This window comes from Notolepis coatsorum (assembly GCF_963971535.1).
Source record: "Notolepis coatsorum genome assembly, chromosome: 1".
Classification (NCBI taxonomy): domain Eukaryota; kingdom Metazoa; phylum Chordata; class Actinopteri; order Aulopiformes; family Paralepididae; genus Notolepis; species Notolepis coatsorum.
In genome coordinates this window covers 236,982,224-237,001,004 of record NC_140165.1, presented here as the reverse complement: position 1 = coordinate 237,001,004, position 18,781 = coordinate 236,982,224, and the positions used below count along the sequence as shown (strand labels likewise).

At 47.6% G+C, this 18,781-nt stretch overlaps 1 protein-coding gene across 1 annotated transcript in view; it reads left to right on the top strand.

Moving 5' to 3' along the window:
• ryr1b (ryanodine receptor 1b (skeletal)) overlaps positions 1-18,781 on the top strand; it is a 189,273-nt gene that overhangs the window by 28,141 nt on the left and 142,351 nt on the right. The window contains 4 exon segments of the mRNA XM_084334931.1: positions 6,601-6,720; positions 11,807-11,908; positions 17,597-17,671; positions 18,296-18,374. Of these exon segments, the coding sequence (XP_084191057.1) occupies positions 6,601-6,720; positions 11,807-11,908; positions 17,597-17,671; positions 18,296-18,374 (376 nt within the window).

The following is an 18,781-nucleotide window of genomic DNA, read 5'->3' as shown; positions in this document are numbered from 1 at the left end:
TTAGATTAGATTAGATTCAAGTTTGTTGTCATCATACAGCACAAATACAGTACAACGAAAATACAGTACAATCCAAATGTAAGTGCAAATGTAACAGTAAAGTGCAACATTAATAGACAATGTACATGTGATTAAACTAGTTATAAAATATATAAATGAGTAATAGTGCTAATCAGATGTATGTACATAGTTGTAGTATTGTTATGTACAGTGATACAAGTATAAAGACACTATGGTAGTAAGTCATACTGGCCAGCGGTATAACTAGTAACAATAGGTAAGGGATAAGTACAGATATAGATATCTACAGGTATGTAAACATTATTATATGCAGGTATATATACAGACAGATGTGGATAAATATAAATTAGGGATGTCCGATATTATCGGCCTACCGATATTATCGGCCGATATCGGCATTAAAATGTGATATCGGAAAATATCTGTATCGGTTTTCAAAAAAAAAAAAAAACGTTTTTAATTTTTTTTTCATTTCTATAGAAATGATGTCCGATATTATCGGCCTACCGATATTATCGGCCGATATCGGCATTAAAATGTGATATCGGTTGATATCGGTATCGGAAATTAAGAGTTGGACAATATCGGTATATCGGTATTGGTAAAAAAGCCAATATCGAGCATCCCTAATATAAATACAGTAAATATAAATAATATATGTATACGGTATATACAGCATTATTGTACAGTATGCTATCATACAGAGTTATATGGGTTATATTCAGGTGTATAAATAGGTATATAGAAAGGATTATATGCAGGTATATGCTATATTGTTACGTCTATTCTCAATAATAGACGTAACAATGTGTTAGAAGATTTTCTAAATGGGTTCGAAGGTATTCACTCAGGAGTTCCCACATGTTGGGCAGCAATACTACTTCGCTTTGGTTTGTAAACCATGTGATTTGCATCTCATATAGTGAATTGACCTTCATATATCCTACTCTCTCTCTCTCTATCTCTCTCTCTCTCTCTCCCTCTCTCTCTCTCTCTCTCTCTCTCTCTCTCTCTCTCTCTCTCTCTCTCTCTCTCTCTCTCTCTCTCTCTCTCTCATAAATCTAAACCTGGTGGGTACATTATCTCTGTTCTGTAGATCCTCTGTCTTGACTTTATAGATACTTAGTAATTGTCATGCGGCTGCAGTACGTGTCAGACGACGTGGGGTAGACACATTCCCGAGAAAGGGGCCGAGGCGTGTGGCGTGTGCTGCTGTGTGATGTTGTGGTGGATGTAATATTGTCTTCGAGCGGTGAGTGTCATCCGATCGCCCCCGTCTAGGCGCTCTGAGTCACTCGCTTGCTTTAGTCTGCTTTTAGCCGTGCAGAGGCACACAGTCTTATCTCCATATCAGGGTCTGCAGTCTGAATCCGTCTGCACTGTCCTCAAAACAGGCCCGGTTCCCCTTCGTTCAGGCCGCCGACGCGGTCCGGTTCGATCCCCCCCCCCCCCCCCCCCCCCCTTTTCAGATGTTCCTGCACTGTCTTTGCTTCCCAGAGCAGCTCCGTTCTGCGTTCTGTAGCGATAAACGACGACTAAAGCGGGGCGTCGTTGCGGCGCACACAACTGTTGGATTGCTTTCAGGCTGAGGTCTGACGTGGCGTGTGCGAGGCCAGCGATGTAACAAGAGATATTACACTGCCTGATTTAAATGTTGCTAATAAAAAACAGCTGACAGTACTATGACTACTTTGCTAAAAAATTATTTCAAGTGTAGCCCGGCGAGTTTTTGAAAGTCGACAATGTCGTTCGAAAGGACCAGAGGAACCGGGGTGAAAGATAAAAGGCCTTTATTGCACTGGCGAGTTCTATTTATAGAACACAGGTAAAAAAAAAAATTACTCTAGCCTTTTTCGGCAGAGACGCGGAAAGGGGAAAGATGGCGTTTCAAAGTTTCCAGAGAGTCTCGGTATTGTGTGGAAGCTCCTCACGCCTGGAGTTGAAGGAGAGAGGGCATGTTGTTCCACTTTCCTGAGCGAGCGGAGCGGGGAAGTGGAGGGCAGGGCGGCAAGGAGACATTTCTAGGCTGAGGAGAGATAGATGATAGCCTCACTAAAGGAAGACACACTATCGAGCCAAAGGAGCGGCAGAGGGCTTGTGGGTACGGAAGACGAGGGTATGTTATGAGGTCGCCGGTCCGTATCGCTTCCCCGGCCCGCGTTACGCTACCGCCCGCATAGAAACGCATACTTCTGTTCTCCGCCTGACCCCCCAGGGGTTGAGGGACCTGTCGTTAGTCTAAAGCTCTAAAGGTCGCACTCTATAGGCCCCGCCGTGCAGGAGGCGACGGGCTGCACACGTCAGAACAATGAACAGGTAATAAAAAAGGGCAGGAGCTCAGAGAGAGAGAGAGAGAGAGAGAGAGAGAGAGAGAGAGAGAGAGAGAGAGACTGTGCACCCACTGCACACAAGAAGAGGTGGAAACCGAGCTACACTTCTTAACAACCTGTCCACTATACCAAGACATCAGAGACATATACTTCCCACAAATTGCAAACACCCAAAGAGACTTTGAAAACATGGCAAATAACTCAAAGCTCCCATAGCTACTGGGAGAAATACAACAATGTGCAAACACAGCAGCAAGATTTGTGAGCTGCTGTGACAAGAAAAGGACATCCAATGGAATACTATCCACCATAAAGACTGTCAATCAAACAAAAAATTCCTTCTGTACTGTACTGATTTCTTCTGATTTCTCTGTTTGACTGTTTTGCTTTGTTTTGTTTGTTTTAACACTGGCTTTGGCAATGTAAACATATGTTTCCCATGTCAATAAAGCCCCTTTGAATTGAATTTTATTGAATTTAATTGAGAGAGAGAGAGCGCTTGTGAGCGGAGGCGGTGACGGGTCCGCTTGCATAATGAGTGAGGGGAGGGAGCAGCTGGGAATGCTCAGTGTCAGGTGTGGGGTTCACAAGGGTAGGGTGGGGGGTGGGGGGCGTTTATCGGCGTATTCACACCAACCCTCTGGAAGTCCACAAATGACTGTGTGTTAGGAGTTGATTGGAGCTCTCTGTATTTCTATTAGTGGTGGAAAGTTACTTTTGAGTACTTTTACTCAGGTACGGTACTTAAGTAAAATGTTGCGCTACTTTATACTTTTACTCCACTACATTTCAAAGGGAATATTGTACTTTTTACTCCACTACATTTATCTGAACCCATCCGCTACTAGTTACTTTGAAGAAAAGGATTTTGCATAGAAAACATAGCAAAAATGTATGAAGATTATATACTTTCACATTTGAAGCATGTCAATTTCAAATGGATGTAATCAGAGCAGCATAACTGGACCACATACCACTTTAACATACCTTTTAGAGATCAATGGATCGAGGGTTGAATGCTCCCAAGCACTGGAATACACAAACGTTATGTAGAATACATTCAATAGCAAATACTTTTACTTAAGTAGAATTTGAATGGAGGACTAAATTCTACTTAAGTACTCATTTATCTGGGTATTTCTACTTTTACTTAAGTAAAGGAACTGTGTACTTCTTCCACCACTGATCTTTACAGTGCCGCCCCCAGTGGGAGGGGCTGCTGACGGATCACCTGCTCTCACCTGTTGTCAAGTCCTTATAGTCTCCCACAGGTTGGAGGTGTATTTCTGGTTGGTGTTGTCACGGAGCGCTTAGACAGGCAGTCTGGGACTGTGTGCACGCGAAACCTGAAACGTTTTGAATGTGTTATTGTATCACTTTGGGAAATCTATTTGTGGTGGTTCTGTCTTATTATTGTGGTGGGCATATCTTAGTATTGTGGTGGGCATATCTGATTATTATGGAGGGCATATCTTATTATTGTGGTGGGCATATCTGATTATTATGGAGGGCATATCTTATTATTGTGGTGGGCATATCTGATTATTATGGTGGGCATATCTTAGTATTGTGGTGGGCATATCTTATTATTGTGGTGGGCATATCTGATTATTGTGGTGGGCATATCTGATTATTATGGAGGGCATATCTTATTATTGTGGTGGGCCACTGCAAATAAATAGAAATATTTGGAAACACTGCACTGTATTCCTTCTCTGTTTCATTGAAATACAGCTCGCAATTGTCTGATATTGTGGAGGGCCTGTCTGATATTATGGTGGGCCTGTTTGATATTGTGGTGGGCCTGTTTGATATTGTGGAGGGTCTGATATTGTGGTGGGCCTGTCTGATATTGTGGTGGGCCTGTTTGATATTGTGGTGGGCCTGTTTGATATTGTGGAGGGTCTGATATTGTGGTGGGCCTGTTTGATATTGTGGTGGGCCTGTTTGATATTGTGGTGGGCCTGTTTGATATTATGGTGGGCCTGTCTGATATTAATAATAATAATACATCTTTATATAGCGCTTTTCCAGATGCTCAAAGACGCAAAGATATTGTGGAGGGCCTGTTTGATATTGTGGTGGGCCTGTTTGATATTGTGGTGGGCCTGTTTGATATTGTGGTGGGCCTGTCTGATATTGTGGTGGGCCTGTTTGATATTGTGGTGGGCCTGTTTGATATTGTGGTGGGCCTGTCTGATATTGTGGTGGGCCTGTTTGATATTGTGGTGGGCCTGTTTGATACTGTTGTGGGCCTGTTTGATATTGTGGAGGGCCTGTTTGATATTGTGGTGGGCCTGTCTGATATTGTGGTGGGCCTGTTTGCTATTGTGGTGGGCCTGTCTGATATTGTGGTGGGCCTGTTTGATATTGTGGTGGGCCTGTTTGATATTGTGGTGGGCCTGTCTGATATTGTGGTGGGCCTGTTTGATATTGTGGTGGGCCTGTTTGATACTGTTGTGGGCCTGTTTGATATTGTGGAGGGCCTGTAGAGCCATATGAAATCCGTTTTATTTTTTTCCAAATTCCATTTTATTTTTTTCCAAATTCCGTTTTTTCCGTTTTAATATTTCAGAATTCTGTATTTTGCTTTGTACGCTCATTTTACCATCAGAAATAGTGTCTAATAAGTGGGAATGAATAAATGTCCACAATTTAATAAGATATAACAGTCCATTTAATAGGGCTGTCTTAAATACTTTGAAGCTTCGAAGCTTCGTTCGATGGACATGGGATTCGAATATGAAAATAAAATTTGATTATTAAAAAAAATATATATATTATATATATTTTTGCAAAATCAACTCTGCCTCTCTTTGTTAACTACAACAAGCAATGCTGTTTGTTATTTAAGATGAGGTTGGACTCGGCACTGACAGATTTGTGTTCATTGTGCTGCTTTTATAAAGCCTCAAATGACGGCTTACAATATTTCATGAAAGCAAAGTGTTTTGTTTGTCTAAGATTTTAAAAGGTTTAAACTTTACAGCACTGACAAAGTTGAACAAAGTGCTGTACAAGTCCCACAACATAAAAAAAAAAGTAAAAAAAAAATAAAAAAAAAATATTTTTTATTTTATTTTTTTATAGTGGATTCCATTTTTATTGCTCAATTCCGCGATTCCGTCCGCGATTCCGTGATCGCGGATTCCATATGGCTCTAGGCCTGTTTGATATTGTGGTGGGCCTGTCTGATATTGTGGTGGGCCTGTCTGATATTGTGGTGGGCCTGTCTGATATTGTGGAGGGCCTGTTTGATATTGTGGTGGGCCTGTTTGATATTGTGGTGGGCCTGTCTGATATTGTGGTGGGCCTGTTTGATATTGTGGTGGGCCTGTTTGATATTGTGGTGGGCCTGTCTGATATTGTGGAGGGCCTGTTTGATATTGTGGTGGGCCTGTTTGATATTGTGGTGGGCCTGTTTGATATTGTGGTGGGCCTGTTTGATATTGTGGTGGGCCTGTCTGATATTGTGGTGGGCCTGTTTGATATTGTGGTGGGCCTGTCTGATATTGTGGTGGGCCTGTCTGATATTGTGGAGGGCCTGTTTGATATTGTGGAGGGTCTGATATTGTGGTGGGCCTGTCTGATATTGTGGTGGGCCTGTCTGATATTGTGGTGGGCCTGTCTGATATTGTGGTGGGCCTGACTGATATTGTGGTGGGCCTGTTTGATATTGTGGTGGGCCTGTCTGATATTGTGGTTGGCCTGTTTGATATTGTGGTGGGCCTGACTGATATTGTGGTGGGCCTGTTTGATATTGTGGTGGGCCTGTCTGATATTGTGGTTGGCCTGTTTGATATTGTGGTGGGCCTGTCTGATATTGTGGTGGGCCTGTCTGATATTGTGGAGGGCCTGTCTTATATCATGGTGGGCCTGTTTGATATTGTGGTGGGCCTGTCTGATATTGTGGTTGGCCTGTTTGATATTGTGGTGGGCCTGTCTGATATTGTGGTGGGCCTGTCTGATATTGTGGAGGGCCTGTTTGATATTGTGGTGGGCCTGTCTTATATCATGGTGGGCCTGTCTGATATTGTGGTGGGCCACTGCAAATAAATCTAAATATTTGGAAATGCCGCATTGTTTTCTTGCTCTGCTTCATTGAAAAACAGCTAGTAATTACCCTTCTAAAACATGTTATTTTCTTTTCGTGCTCCTTGTCCTGCATCATGTAAATATAGTACATGAACAGATTGTGGGTGTGTTCAGTGTGAGAGTCCTAACTGCGTGTCTCTGTCCCCGTGTGCAGGATGACCAGGTGGTTCTGCAGTGCACAGCGTCCGTCCTGAAGGAGCAGATCAAGCTATGTCTGTCCTGCGAGGGCTTTGGGAACCGTCTCTGCTTCCTGGAAACCACGTCCAACGCCCAGGTACGTTTACACCCTCTCCCCTCTCCCCTCTCCCCTCTCCCCTCTCCCCTCTCCCCTCTCCCCTCTCCCCTCTCCCCTCTCCCCTCTCCCTCTGCCCTCTGCCCTCTCCCTCTGCCCTCTCCCTCAGCCCTCTCCCTCAGCCCTCTCCCTCTCTCTGCCCTCTCCCTCTGCCCTCTCCCTCTCCCCTCTGCCCACTCCCTCTCCCCTCTCCCTCTGCCCTCTCCCCTCTCCCTCTGCCCTCTCCCTCTCCCCTCTGCCCTCTCCCTCTCTCCTCTGCCCTCTCCCTCTGCCCACTCCCTCTCCCCTCTCCCCTCTCCCTCTGCCCTCTCCCTCTGCCCACTCCCTCTCCCCTCTCCCCTCTCCCTCTGCCCACTCCCTCTCCCCTCTCCCCTCTCCCTCTGCCCTCTCCCTCTCCCCTCTCCCTCTCCCTCTCCCCTCTCCCTCTCCCCTCTCCCCTCTCCCCTCTCCCCTCTCCCCTCTCCCTCTCCCCTCTCCCCTCTCCCTCTGCCCTCTCCCTCTGCCCTCTCCCTCTGCCCTCTCCCTCTCCCCTCTGCCCTCTCCCTCTGCCCACTCCCTCTCCCCTCTCCCCTCTCCCTCTGCCCTCTCCCTCTGCCCACTCCCTCTCCCCTCTCCCTCTCCCTCTCCCCTCTCCCCTCTCCCCTCTCCCCTCTCCCCTCTCCCCTCTCCCTCTGCCCACTCCCTCTCCCCTCTCCCTCTCCCCTCTCCCCTCTCCCCTCTCCCTCTGCCCTCTCCCTCTGCCCTCTCCCTCTGCCCTCTCCCTCTGCCCTCTCCCTCTCCCTCTGCCCTCTCCCTCTGCCCTCTCCCCTCTCCCTCTTCCCTCTCCCTCTGCCCTCTCCCCTCTCCCTCTCCCCTCTGCCCTCTCCCTCTCCCCTCTCCCTCTGCCCTCTCCCTCTGCCCTCTCCCTCTGCCCACTCCCTCTCCCCTCTCCCTCTGCCCTCTCCCTCTGCCCACTCCCTCTCCCCTCTCCCTCTCCCCTCTCCCTCTCCCCTCTCCCCTCTCCCTCTCCCCTCTCCCTCTCCCCTCTGCCCTCTCCCTCTCCCCTCTCCCCTTTCCCCTCTCCCCTCTCCCTCTGCCCACTCCCTCTCCCCTCTCCCTCTGCCCTCTCCCTCTGCCCACTCCCTCTCCCCTCTCCCTCTCCCCTCTCCCTCTCCCCTCTCCCCTCTCCCTCTCCCCTCTCCCTCTCCCCTCTGCCCTCTCCCTCTCCCCTCTCCCCTCTCCCCTTTCCCCTCTCCCTCTCCCTCTGCCCTCTCCCCTCTCCCTCTTCCCTCTTCCCTCTCCCCTCTCCCTCTCCCTCTCCCCTCTCCCTCTCCCCTCTCCCTCTTCCCTCTCCCCTCTCCCTCTCCCCTCTCCCCTCTCCCCTCTCCCCTCTCCCTCTGCCCTCTCCCTCTTCCCTCTGCCCTCTGCCCTCTTCCCTCTCCCTCTCCCCTCTCCCTCTCCCCTCTCCCTCTCCCTCTCCCCTCTCCCTCTTCCCTCTGCCCTCTCCCTCTCCCTCTCCCCTCTCCCCTCTCCCCTCTCCCTCTGCCCTCTCCCTCTGCCCTCTCCCTCTCCCCTCTGCCCTCTCCCTCTGCCCACTCCCTCTCCCCTCTCCCTCTGCCCTCTCCCTCTGCCCACTCCCTCTCCCCTCTCCCTCTCCCTCTCCCCTCTCCCCTCTCCCCTCTCCCCTCTCCCCTCTCCCCTCTCCCTCTCCCTCTCCCTCTGCCCTCTCCCTCTGCCCTCTCCCTCTGCCCTCTCCCCTCTCCCTCTGCCCTCTCCCTCTGCCCTCTCCCTCTGCCCTCTACCTCTGCCCTCTTCCCTCTCCCCTCTCCCTCTCCCCTCTCCCTCTGCCCACTCCCTCTCCCCTCTCCCTCTCCCTCTCCCCTCTTCCCTCTCCCCTCCCCCTCTGCCCACTCCCTCTCCCCTCTCCCTCTCCCTCTCCCCTCTTCCCTCTCCCCTCTCCCTCTCCCTCTCCCCTCTCCCCTCTCCCCTCTCCCCTCTCCCCTCTCCCCTCTCCCCTCTCCCCTCTCCCCTCTCCCCTCTCCCCTCTCCCCTCTCCCTCTCCCCTCTCCCCTCTCCCCTCTCCCTCTCCCCTCTCCCTCTCCCTCTCCCCTCTCCCCTCTCCCCTCTCCCCTCTCCCCTCTCCCTCTCCCTCTCCCCTCTCCCCTCTCCCCTCTCCCCTCTCCCCTCTCCCCTCTCCCTCTCCCCTCTCCCTCTTCCCTCTGCCCTCTCCCTCTGCCCTCTCCCCTCTCCCTCTCCCCTCTCCCCTCTCCCCTCTCCCTCTCCCCTCTCCCTCTTCCCTCTGCCCTCTCCCTCTGCCCTCTCCCCTCTCCCTCTCCCCTCTCCCCTCTCCCCTCTCCCTCTCCCTCTCCCCTCTCCCTCTGCCCTCTCCCTCTTCCCTCTGCCCTCTCCCTCTGCCCTCTCCCCTCTGCCCTCTCCCTCTGCCCTCTCCCTCTCCCATCTGCCCTCTTCCCTCTCCCCTCTCCCCTCTCCCTCTGCCCTCTCCCCTCTCCCTCTCCCCTCTCCCCTCTCCCTCTGCCCTCTCCCTCTCCCCTCTCCCTCTTCCCTCTCCCCTCTGCCCTCTCCCTCTCCCACTCCCTCTGCCCTCTTCCCTCTCCCCTCTCCCTCTCCCCTCTCCCTCTGCCCACTCCCTCTCCCCTCTCCCTCTCCCTCTCCCCTCTTCCCTCTCCCCTCTCCCTCTCCCCTCTCCCTCTCCCCTCTCCCTCTCCCCTCTCCCTCTCCCTCTCCCCTCTCCCCTCTCCCCTCTCCCCTCTCCCCTCTCCCTCTCCCCTCTCCCCTCTCCCCTCTCCCTCTCCCCTCTCCCTCTCCCTCTCCCCTCTCCCCTCTCCCCTCTCCCCTCTCCCTCTCCCCTCTCCCCTCTCCCCTCTCCCTCTCCCTCTCCCCTCTCCCTCTTCCCTCTGCCCTCTCCCTCTGCCCTCTCCCCTCTCCCTCTCCCCTCTCCCCTCTCCCCTCTCCCCTCTCCCCTCTCCCCTCTCCCTCTCCCCTCTCCCCTCTCCCTCTCCCTCTCCCCTCTCCCTCTGCCCTCTCCCTCTTCCCTCTGCCCTCTCCCTCTGCCCTCTGCCCTCTCCCTCTGCCCTCTCCCTCTCCCATCTGCCCTCTTCCCTCTCCCCTCTCCCCTCTCCCTCTGCCCTCTCCCCTCTCCCTCTCCCCTCTCCCCTCTCCCTCTGCCCTCTCCCTCTGCCCTCTCCCTCTGCCCTCTCCCTCTCCCCTCTCCCTCTTCCCTCTCCCTCTGCCCTCTCCCCTCTCCCTCTCCCCTCTTCCCTCTCCCTCTCCCACTCCCTCGGCCCTCTCCCTCTGCCCTCGGCCCTCTGCCCTCTCCCTCTCCCCTCTCCCTCTCCCTCTCCCCTCTCCCTCTCCCTCTCCCCTCTCCCTCTCCCTCTGCCCTCTCCCACTCCCTCTCCCACTCCCTCGGCCCTCTCCCTCTGCCCTCGGCCCTCTCCCCTCTGCCCTCTCCCTCTCCCCTCTCCCTCTCCCTCTCCCCTCTCCCTCTCCCTCTGCCCTCTCCCTCTGCCCTCTCCCACTCCCTCGGCCCTCTCCCCTCTCCCCTCTGCCCTCTCCCTCTCCCCTCTCCCTCTCCCTCTCCCCTCTCCCTCTCCCTCTGCCCTCTCCCCTCTCCCTCTGCCCTCTCCCTCTGCCCTCTCCCCTCCCTAAAATGTAATGGTAAAGTGCAATAGTAATATACAATGTACAGGTGTTTTATCTAGTTATAAATTATATACATTTGTACTACTGAGTAATAGTGCTAATCATATGTATGCACAGTGGTATAGTATTATTATGTCAGGCGATTAAAAAAATGTATCTAATTAATTACAGGATTTGTAATTAATTAATCTAATTAATCGCATTTTAATCGCATAACCATTTTAGGCCTGATATTTTGTATTCTATAATCATATTTAAAATTGCATGTGTCCGGATGGCAGAATTCAGTACTGTATCTACAAAACCTTCTGTTTAATCATCTTCCCTTTATTCATTTGCTTAGATTTTTCAGGTCTGGTCAATTTTAGCATTCACAGTAAAAAAAATGTGAATTGATATTCTCATTTGGTTCATTACAATTTACTCATGCCTAGTAACAGACACAGTATTTCTGACACTGGGAATACATTCCCTGAGACCCATAGATGTCCCAAGAACATGCAAATGGACCATTTAAAAAAAAAAAATTTGTAAATGTTTATTCTACGTTCTTATGGAATGAATGAGATTTAAATATATATATATTTACGGGCGGCTGAGTGGCGCAGTGGGCAAGGCGCTCGCCACTAACGCAGGAGATGCTGGGTTCGAGCCCAGCTCTCGGCGTTGCTACCGGCTTGGCCGGCCGTCATACTAACACAATTGGCAGTATTAGAGGGTGGGAAAGCCGGTGGGTGGGGATTGGACGTTGTGGACAGCGACTCCTACAGGTCGGTTGGGTGACGCCGGTGCGGCGGACACAGGAAGTATCGGGGGCAGCGTGAGCCTCCCACGTATTACTCCTCGCCACTGAGAATTCGAGCTGCTGCGGTGAAAAGATGCGACAGGCTGCCTCCTCGTGTACCGGAGGGGACCAGCCCCACAGCCGACCAGTGGGAGGCATAGTCTAGCAAAGTTCAAGACAGGGGAGGGAAGAATTGGAAATATGAAATTGGGATGGCAGAAAATTTGAAAATGGGGAGAAAAAAGTGGACCAAAAAAATAATATATATATATATATTTTTTTTTAAGAATTAGAATTTTTCTTTTTCTTTTTTTAATACATTTTTGGTTCATTTTCATAACGCGATAATTTGCTGTGTAATTAATTAATCTAATTAACACGATAAACTGACAGCCCTAATTATTATGCATAGTGATACAGGTATAAAGACACTATGGTAGTAAGTGATACTGGCCAGCAGCGTAACTAAGAGTAGGTAAGGGATATGTACAGATATAGATATAGTATCTACAGGTACAGTATGTTAAAAGGATTTGGTGTGTGCAGGTTCTAAATCATGACCCACTGTCTCATCGTGTGCCTGTATTAGTGAACCCTTCCCCAAACCTTTACTCCAGCTCTCTGTTGTCTGTGTTTCTACAGAATGTGCCTCCAGACTTGGCCATATGTTCCTTCATCCTGGAGCAGTCTCTCTCGGTCCGGGCACTGCAGGAGATGCTGGCCAACAGAGTGGAGATGACCGAGGTAGGAGGCGCGGAGGGGAGAGTGTGAAGGATATCCCGGTAGGGACGGAGATGGTGGGGCGTTTCTCACGGAGAGACGAGAGGTGGAGAGAATAGAATAGAATAGAAATACATGGCACTACAAATCTCTCACAGTAAACAGTAAACATTTAGGTAGACAAAAACAAAGGTCACGAATAAGAATAAGAATAAAAATAAGCCTAAGAATAAAATACAGCCCGGGATATACATTTCCTATGTTATGTATATACATTCTAATATAAAATATACAGTAAAAAATATACAGAAATATACAGTAAGTGTAAAATTGTACAATGTCGGTTTAAAAGTCAAAGTAAAAGTCCAGGAAGATAGTACTGTCACTGAGGAGGATGAGGTTGTCCTCTGTCCTTTTTACCGTTGCATGGAAGTGAATCTCTGCTGAAGCCGTGTCTTTATTCTTATCTACACCTCCCACTCGTCCTTCTCCCCGAGCCACCCCACCATTTCCTCTGAATAATAGAACCTGAGGTGTTTCTTTTTTAATCGGATATTTGAAAGTCACACAAAAAAACGTGTAATGTGATAGCGTGGCACAGTTTACGCCGTGGCCACGCTGGGAGACCGGAGGGGTGAGCAAACCTGACAGGCTAGTTATTCTCTGAACTTCTCCCTGTCTCTTGTAGTCACTGTTACCTTTCTTCTCTGACAACCCCTCCCCCCTCCCCTTCTATCTCTCTGCCAAGCAGGCAGTGGATTTGGACAAATGGGTATGTCCATGAACACGTGTCGTCAGGGGCGTCATGCCCGTTCCAGCTGGGGAGGCCAGATTCTTGATATCTGGATTTTCTTTTTTACATTTTAATTTAAAAAAAAGTATAATAATTTTATATTACGAGTCAAACATATTCTTCTTAATTATGTCATAGATCTAAATAAATATACAGCAATTACTCTTAATGTAAAGTGGGAGATTACCGAGCTACAATAACTGATTTAGTGAAGTTTTACAATAATCCCCTCCTTTAGAGTCTAAATAATATACATGTCAAATTGCGTTATTATTTTCCTCCCCCGCTCTCATTGTGCCCCCCCAGAATTCTGGCTTGCATGATGCCCTGCGTGTTATTTACTGTAGAATTCCATGTGTCCTAAATCAATCAATCAATCAATCAATCAATCAATCAATCAATCAATCAATCAATCAACCACCTCTCTCCTGCCCTCCCACCCTCTGGATGTGTTGCTGAGCAGCAGCGCTGTATCATTCATACTTCCTGTATAGTATCTGTCCCTCCCCCCCTCTTCCATGTGGTGGTGTTGACCCAGCAGGACACCTGTCTCTCATTGTCAGCTGGCGTCACACTGCTGGGATCACCGTTGGATCGCCAGGCGTTTATTGGAAAATCCTCTGTCATTAGCTGCGATCTTTACGGGATGTTCTCTTTATACGCGCCGTAACTTTATAGCTATTGTTATTCTTAAAGTGCCAATATCCAAGGTCTCCATTCGAGTAAACATCCGCTAAGTCGCTGTCCGTCGCCAAATGAGGTGACACTGTGGTGATTGAGCCTGTGGCCCACTGATCAAAGCCTACGCAGAGGTACCAAGTGTTATGAACTGGGTGTCTGTGGCGACATTCCATCTAGCTTAAAATATGTAAATAAAGTACTAATCGACCACAGGGAATGTACATAATGTATAATAAAATATATACATATATTACCCCCCATAATATATACATATATTACATAAACATTGTATTGCTGTGTGTGTATCAGAGTGGGTGTGTTAGTGTAGTGCTGAGTGGGTTAGTGTAGTGCTGAGTGGGTTAGTGTAGTGATGGGTTAGTGTAGTGGTGAGTAAGTTAGTGTAGTAGTGAGTGTGTTAGTGTAGTGCTGAGTGGGTTAGTGTAGTGATGGGTTAGTGCAGGGGTCGGCAAACTGCGGCTCTTTAGCCAATCAGCTGCGGCTCCCTGTTTTTTTTTTTATCTCTTATTTTGGAGATTGATGTCATACTGTGACACTGAAATGTCAAAAATATTTCATCAACTAAAATATTTAGTCAACTAAAATATACAGTACATCACACCCCGCGCCTCTCCCTGCCATCTGCAAGTGGCTAATCTTGAGTTTCCAACCCCCCAGTAAGCTAACCATGGATAAATCCAAAAAAAGGAAAGTCTGAGGAAAATAGAGGGTTTAATTCAGCGTGGACAGATTCATTTGCTTTCACGACTAACGATGCAGGCTTACCTAAAATTTACTTTTTATTTTATAGATTTTCCACAAATAATGGAAGGACTCAAATATACCTGCATAGTGCAGGGTTTTATTTCAAAGTAGGTCTACACATGGTAGTCTTTTTTCGAAGTGGACTACTTTTTATTTTATAAATGTTCCACAAATAAGGGAAAGACTCAAATATACCTGCATAGTTCAGGGTTTTATTTCAAAGTAGGTCTACAGATGCCAGTGTTTTTCTCCTCTTCTGTGTTTTATTTCAAAGTAGGTCTACACATGGTAGTCTTTTTTCAAAGTGGACTACTTTTTATTTTATAAATGTTCCACAAATAAGGGAAGGACTCAAATATACCCGAATAGTTCAGGGTTTTATTTCAAAGTCGGTCTACAGACACCAGTGTTTTGTCTCCTCTTCTGTGTTTTATTTAAAAGTATACTGTAGGTCTACACAGCCAGTCTTTTTTCTCCTCTTCATAAGAGTTTGAGGTTTTCCTTTGTTATAACAGGTAAAAACAGCAATAAAAAGTCAAAATGTTTCTTTTTGTTGCTTTATAATTCCATTAATGCAACAAACTGTGTGCTATAAGTATAAAGTATAATAAATCGCAAATTACTTTGGGTATGCAATTGTCAGTCGTTTTATGCTAAATGTGGGGTATGCTTGGGGATAACTATATATAAAATGTTATACACTGTGTTGTCTTCATTTTAAGGGTAAATTGGTTTTGCGGCTCAAGAGGAATTTTATTTTGTGGGAGGGGGAACAAATTGCTCTTTTGATAGTCCCCTGGGTTAGTGTGTAGTGGTTAGTGGTTTAGTGTAGTGCTGAGTAAGTTAGTGTAGTGATGGGTTAGTCTAGTGGTGAGTGGGTTAGTGTAGTGGTGCGTGGGTCAGTGTAGTGGTGAGAGCATTACTTCAGTTTACTTTATTACATTACTTATACAACACGTAAATGGCTGTAACATAATGTACATTATGTAAATTTAGTCGATTAGTACTTTATTTACGTTTTCCGATGAAACCATGAAATGGAGATCTTCGATGTTGGCCCTTTGATACTAGCAGATCTACATCGTAATGTTTTAATTTTTATTGTTGAACACAAGGCAATTGGAATACCTGTTCAACGTCTAAAATATCGATACACTATCAGCTTCCAATAGATCAAACTAGAATGATGAAAGCTACATGTCTGTTGATTTCAGAGCTACTGTATGTCTTGTACCGTGTTAGAATCCATGTGTTTTCATTAGTCACTGTAGAGCATCATCCATAACATCGACAACACACAGTGCAGTTACTAACCCATTAACCCTTTCACGGCATCTTTCTTTACCACGTTTAACATCGAGTGTTTGGTTTCAACGCCATTTCCTTCTTTCATGGTCTCGCTCTCTGACGACCTCTCCCCTGTCATGTTTTGCCTCAAACCCAAACCTAAACGTAAGAAGAAGAAAAAAACTCAAGCAAACTGAAAAAGCCTGTATTTCCCCAGTTCCTTATAATCATACCAACCTAAAACGTACAGAGTAGGGTTAGGAGGATCTTGAAAGCGGCCTTGTGTTTATCTTAATTAATAAACAGGCGGCCGGCGTAGCCTACTAAGCCCGGGATTTTCATTAGCTTTCATTATCGGCGCTGATTTGTATATAGATCCCGGCTATACACTGAGATGAGGACCAGTGATTATGAGCCTGGCCTTCCAAATTGAAGGCCGGAGATGAGATGAGAATAGCATGGCATGCAGCCCAGCGGAGAGTCCCTACTGCCTGCGTCAGAGCAAGACTGAAGGAGGGGACACCCGACACCCCCATGTACATGGACACGCACGCACGCACACACACACACACACACACACACACACACACACACACACACACACACACACACACACACACATATGCACACACACGCACACACATACACTGTATACACACACACACACAGTGCTAATGTGCACAAGGACTAATGGTTCAGTGTTTCCCCTTTACTTACCTGTTCTAAATCCCTTACTTAACCCCCCCCCCCCTTGAGGCGAGGCCCTATATATATCATTATCATACCATTGCTAATTGGTTATTATGGCAAATCGCTCCGTAACTACAACAGTAATTCTGTTTTCTCGTTTTAAAACATTGCTGGATGTTGAGAAAAGGTAGGAGGGTCTCCGTGTCTTCTCTGTGGCCATGCGGATCACGACACGCTTATGGCGTGTTTTTTTATGTGCTTTGCGTCCACAACTGTGTCCTGTTCTGGGTCTGCCATTGTGATGTGTAGTGATGCAGTGAGTCTTCCTTTCAACAGCGTCTCTCCAGTGTTTTTCTTTTATGTATTTCATTGTTGTTTTTCTTTTTGCTCTCGTGTTTGTTACATAACGGAGATCCCACCCCTCCTTTGACTTGTTTACATGTCTCTGTCCAATGGGAAGAGAGTTTACATGTCTCTGTCCAATGGGAAGAGAGTTTACATGTCTCTGTCCAATGGAAAGAGAGATCCCACCCTGTCTCTCTGTGGCCCCTTGTCTCTGTCCAATGGAAAGAGAGATCCCACCCTCTCTGTGGCCCTCGTGAACAGTTCCCTTCTCCTGTCCTCTGGAAGACAGGGCAGGAGATCTAGTGGAGAGTCGACCCCAAAAACAGTCGATTCCTCAACTCCTACGATCTAAAGGGGTCAGGGATGATCTCTGGTCTATGGCTCTGAGAGTGGAGATGCGGTAGAGTCCTCCCTTTGACCCTTTGACCCCGGAAACCTTTTAAGTAAAATCCATGGCTGACCTGACAAAAATAAATGTATCATAATAATAAGACTTCATTAATAGGTAAACAAGTTCTGGCAGGACACTCTACCTTCACTGATTCTATTTAAAGACCTCCCCTTTCACACACAATCTGTTCGCTGATGTTGGGCCAAGTGCTGCTGTACCTGCAAGTAAGGTTTTCATTCCCACTACCACCACCCCAGCCTCCACCACCACCCCAGCCTCCACCACCACCCCAGCCTCCACCACCACCCCAGCCTTCACCTGCTATGGTTCTACTCTTTATTTTTGTAAAGTGTGTTGTAGTTACATTCCCTATGGGGCATTCAGTCTCAGTGCTCCCTGCTGTTCAGTCTCAGTACGCTGCTGTTTGGTCTTCATCTTCTGTGTGAGTTATTGTGCTTTAACCTCTTGCAGCAGGGAGCAGCACTAACAGGAGAACCACCAAGACTAACTGTACTGCCATTTATTCTGCATTGTAATACATGGTTCAACTAATGACCTGAGTGATCCCTGACAGAAATGAACATTAACGGTCAAGTCAGAAGCAGCTCTTGGACCCAAAGCGGGCAATAATGCGCTCACATCCAACGTAGGAGTGGAGGAATCGACTCTGTCCGGCTCCAGCGGGAGGAGTCAGGGTCATAGATGGTGTCAGGAGCGCGTAGCGTCAACACGGTGCCTTTAACGCTGTCGTCTCCCTCCACAGTCGTCCCAAGGCGGAGGTCATCGCACTCTACTGTACGGCCACGCCATCCTCCTGAGACACACCCACTCGAGCATGGTGAGTCTACTACCCCCTTCTGTTATTCCCAGTGGTGGAAAGTAACCAAGTACTTTTACTCAAGTAGCCTACTGTACTTTAAGTACAATTTACTCCACTACATTTCAAAGAAAATATTGTACTTTTTACATTTATCTGAACCCATCAGTTACTAGTTACTTTGAAGACAAAGAGTTTGCATAGAAAACATGGCAAAAATGTATCAAGATGATCTACTTTCACATTTGAAGCCTGACGACTTCGAGAGGACGTAATCAGAGCAGCATGACTGGACCCCATACCATTTTAACATAACTTTTAGAGGTCAATTGATTGAGGGTTGAATGCTTCCAAGCACTGGAATACACAAACGTTATGTAGAAAGCGTACTTTTACTTAAGATACTTAAGTACAATCAATAAAAAATACTTCTCTACTTTAAGTACTTTAAGTACTTTAAGTAGAATTTGAATAGAGGACTTTTACTTTTACCAGAGTACCCATGTATCTGGGTATTTCTACTTTTACTTAAGTAAAGGAACTGTGTACTTCTTCCACCACTTGTTATTTCTGTATAGCCTGTGAGCGTCCTCAATACCATGCAATGTACTAATGTAATCAACCCCCCCCCCCCCCCCCCCACAGTACCTGAGCTGTCTGACTACCTCTCGGTCACTCACTGACAAGCTGGCCTTTGACGTGGGCTTACAGGAAGATGCCATAGGTAAGCCCTCAACGGAATAGACTGTTCTAATTGAGTTTTCAGTTGCTAGGTAACGACATTGTTGTTCAGCTGACCATCATACATCACTGAGCTTCTTCTACCTCATATACAACATGGCCGCACTCTCAGGCTGCTTACTATCCCACACACCTGTTGTTGTATCACAAAGGTCTTCCAAATGCCCCCCGCACCAAAAACAACAATATGTATATTGTACATGACAATATATGACATACAATGACTAATGATTAACTTTGTACCCCCCCCCCCCCCCGACACACACACACACACACACACACACACACACACACACACACACACACACACACACACACACACACACACACACACACACACGCACATACATACATGCATCTACACCCGCACAGAACTCCCACAGTCATACA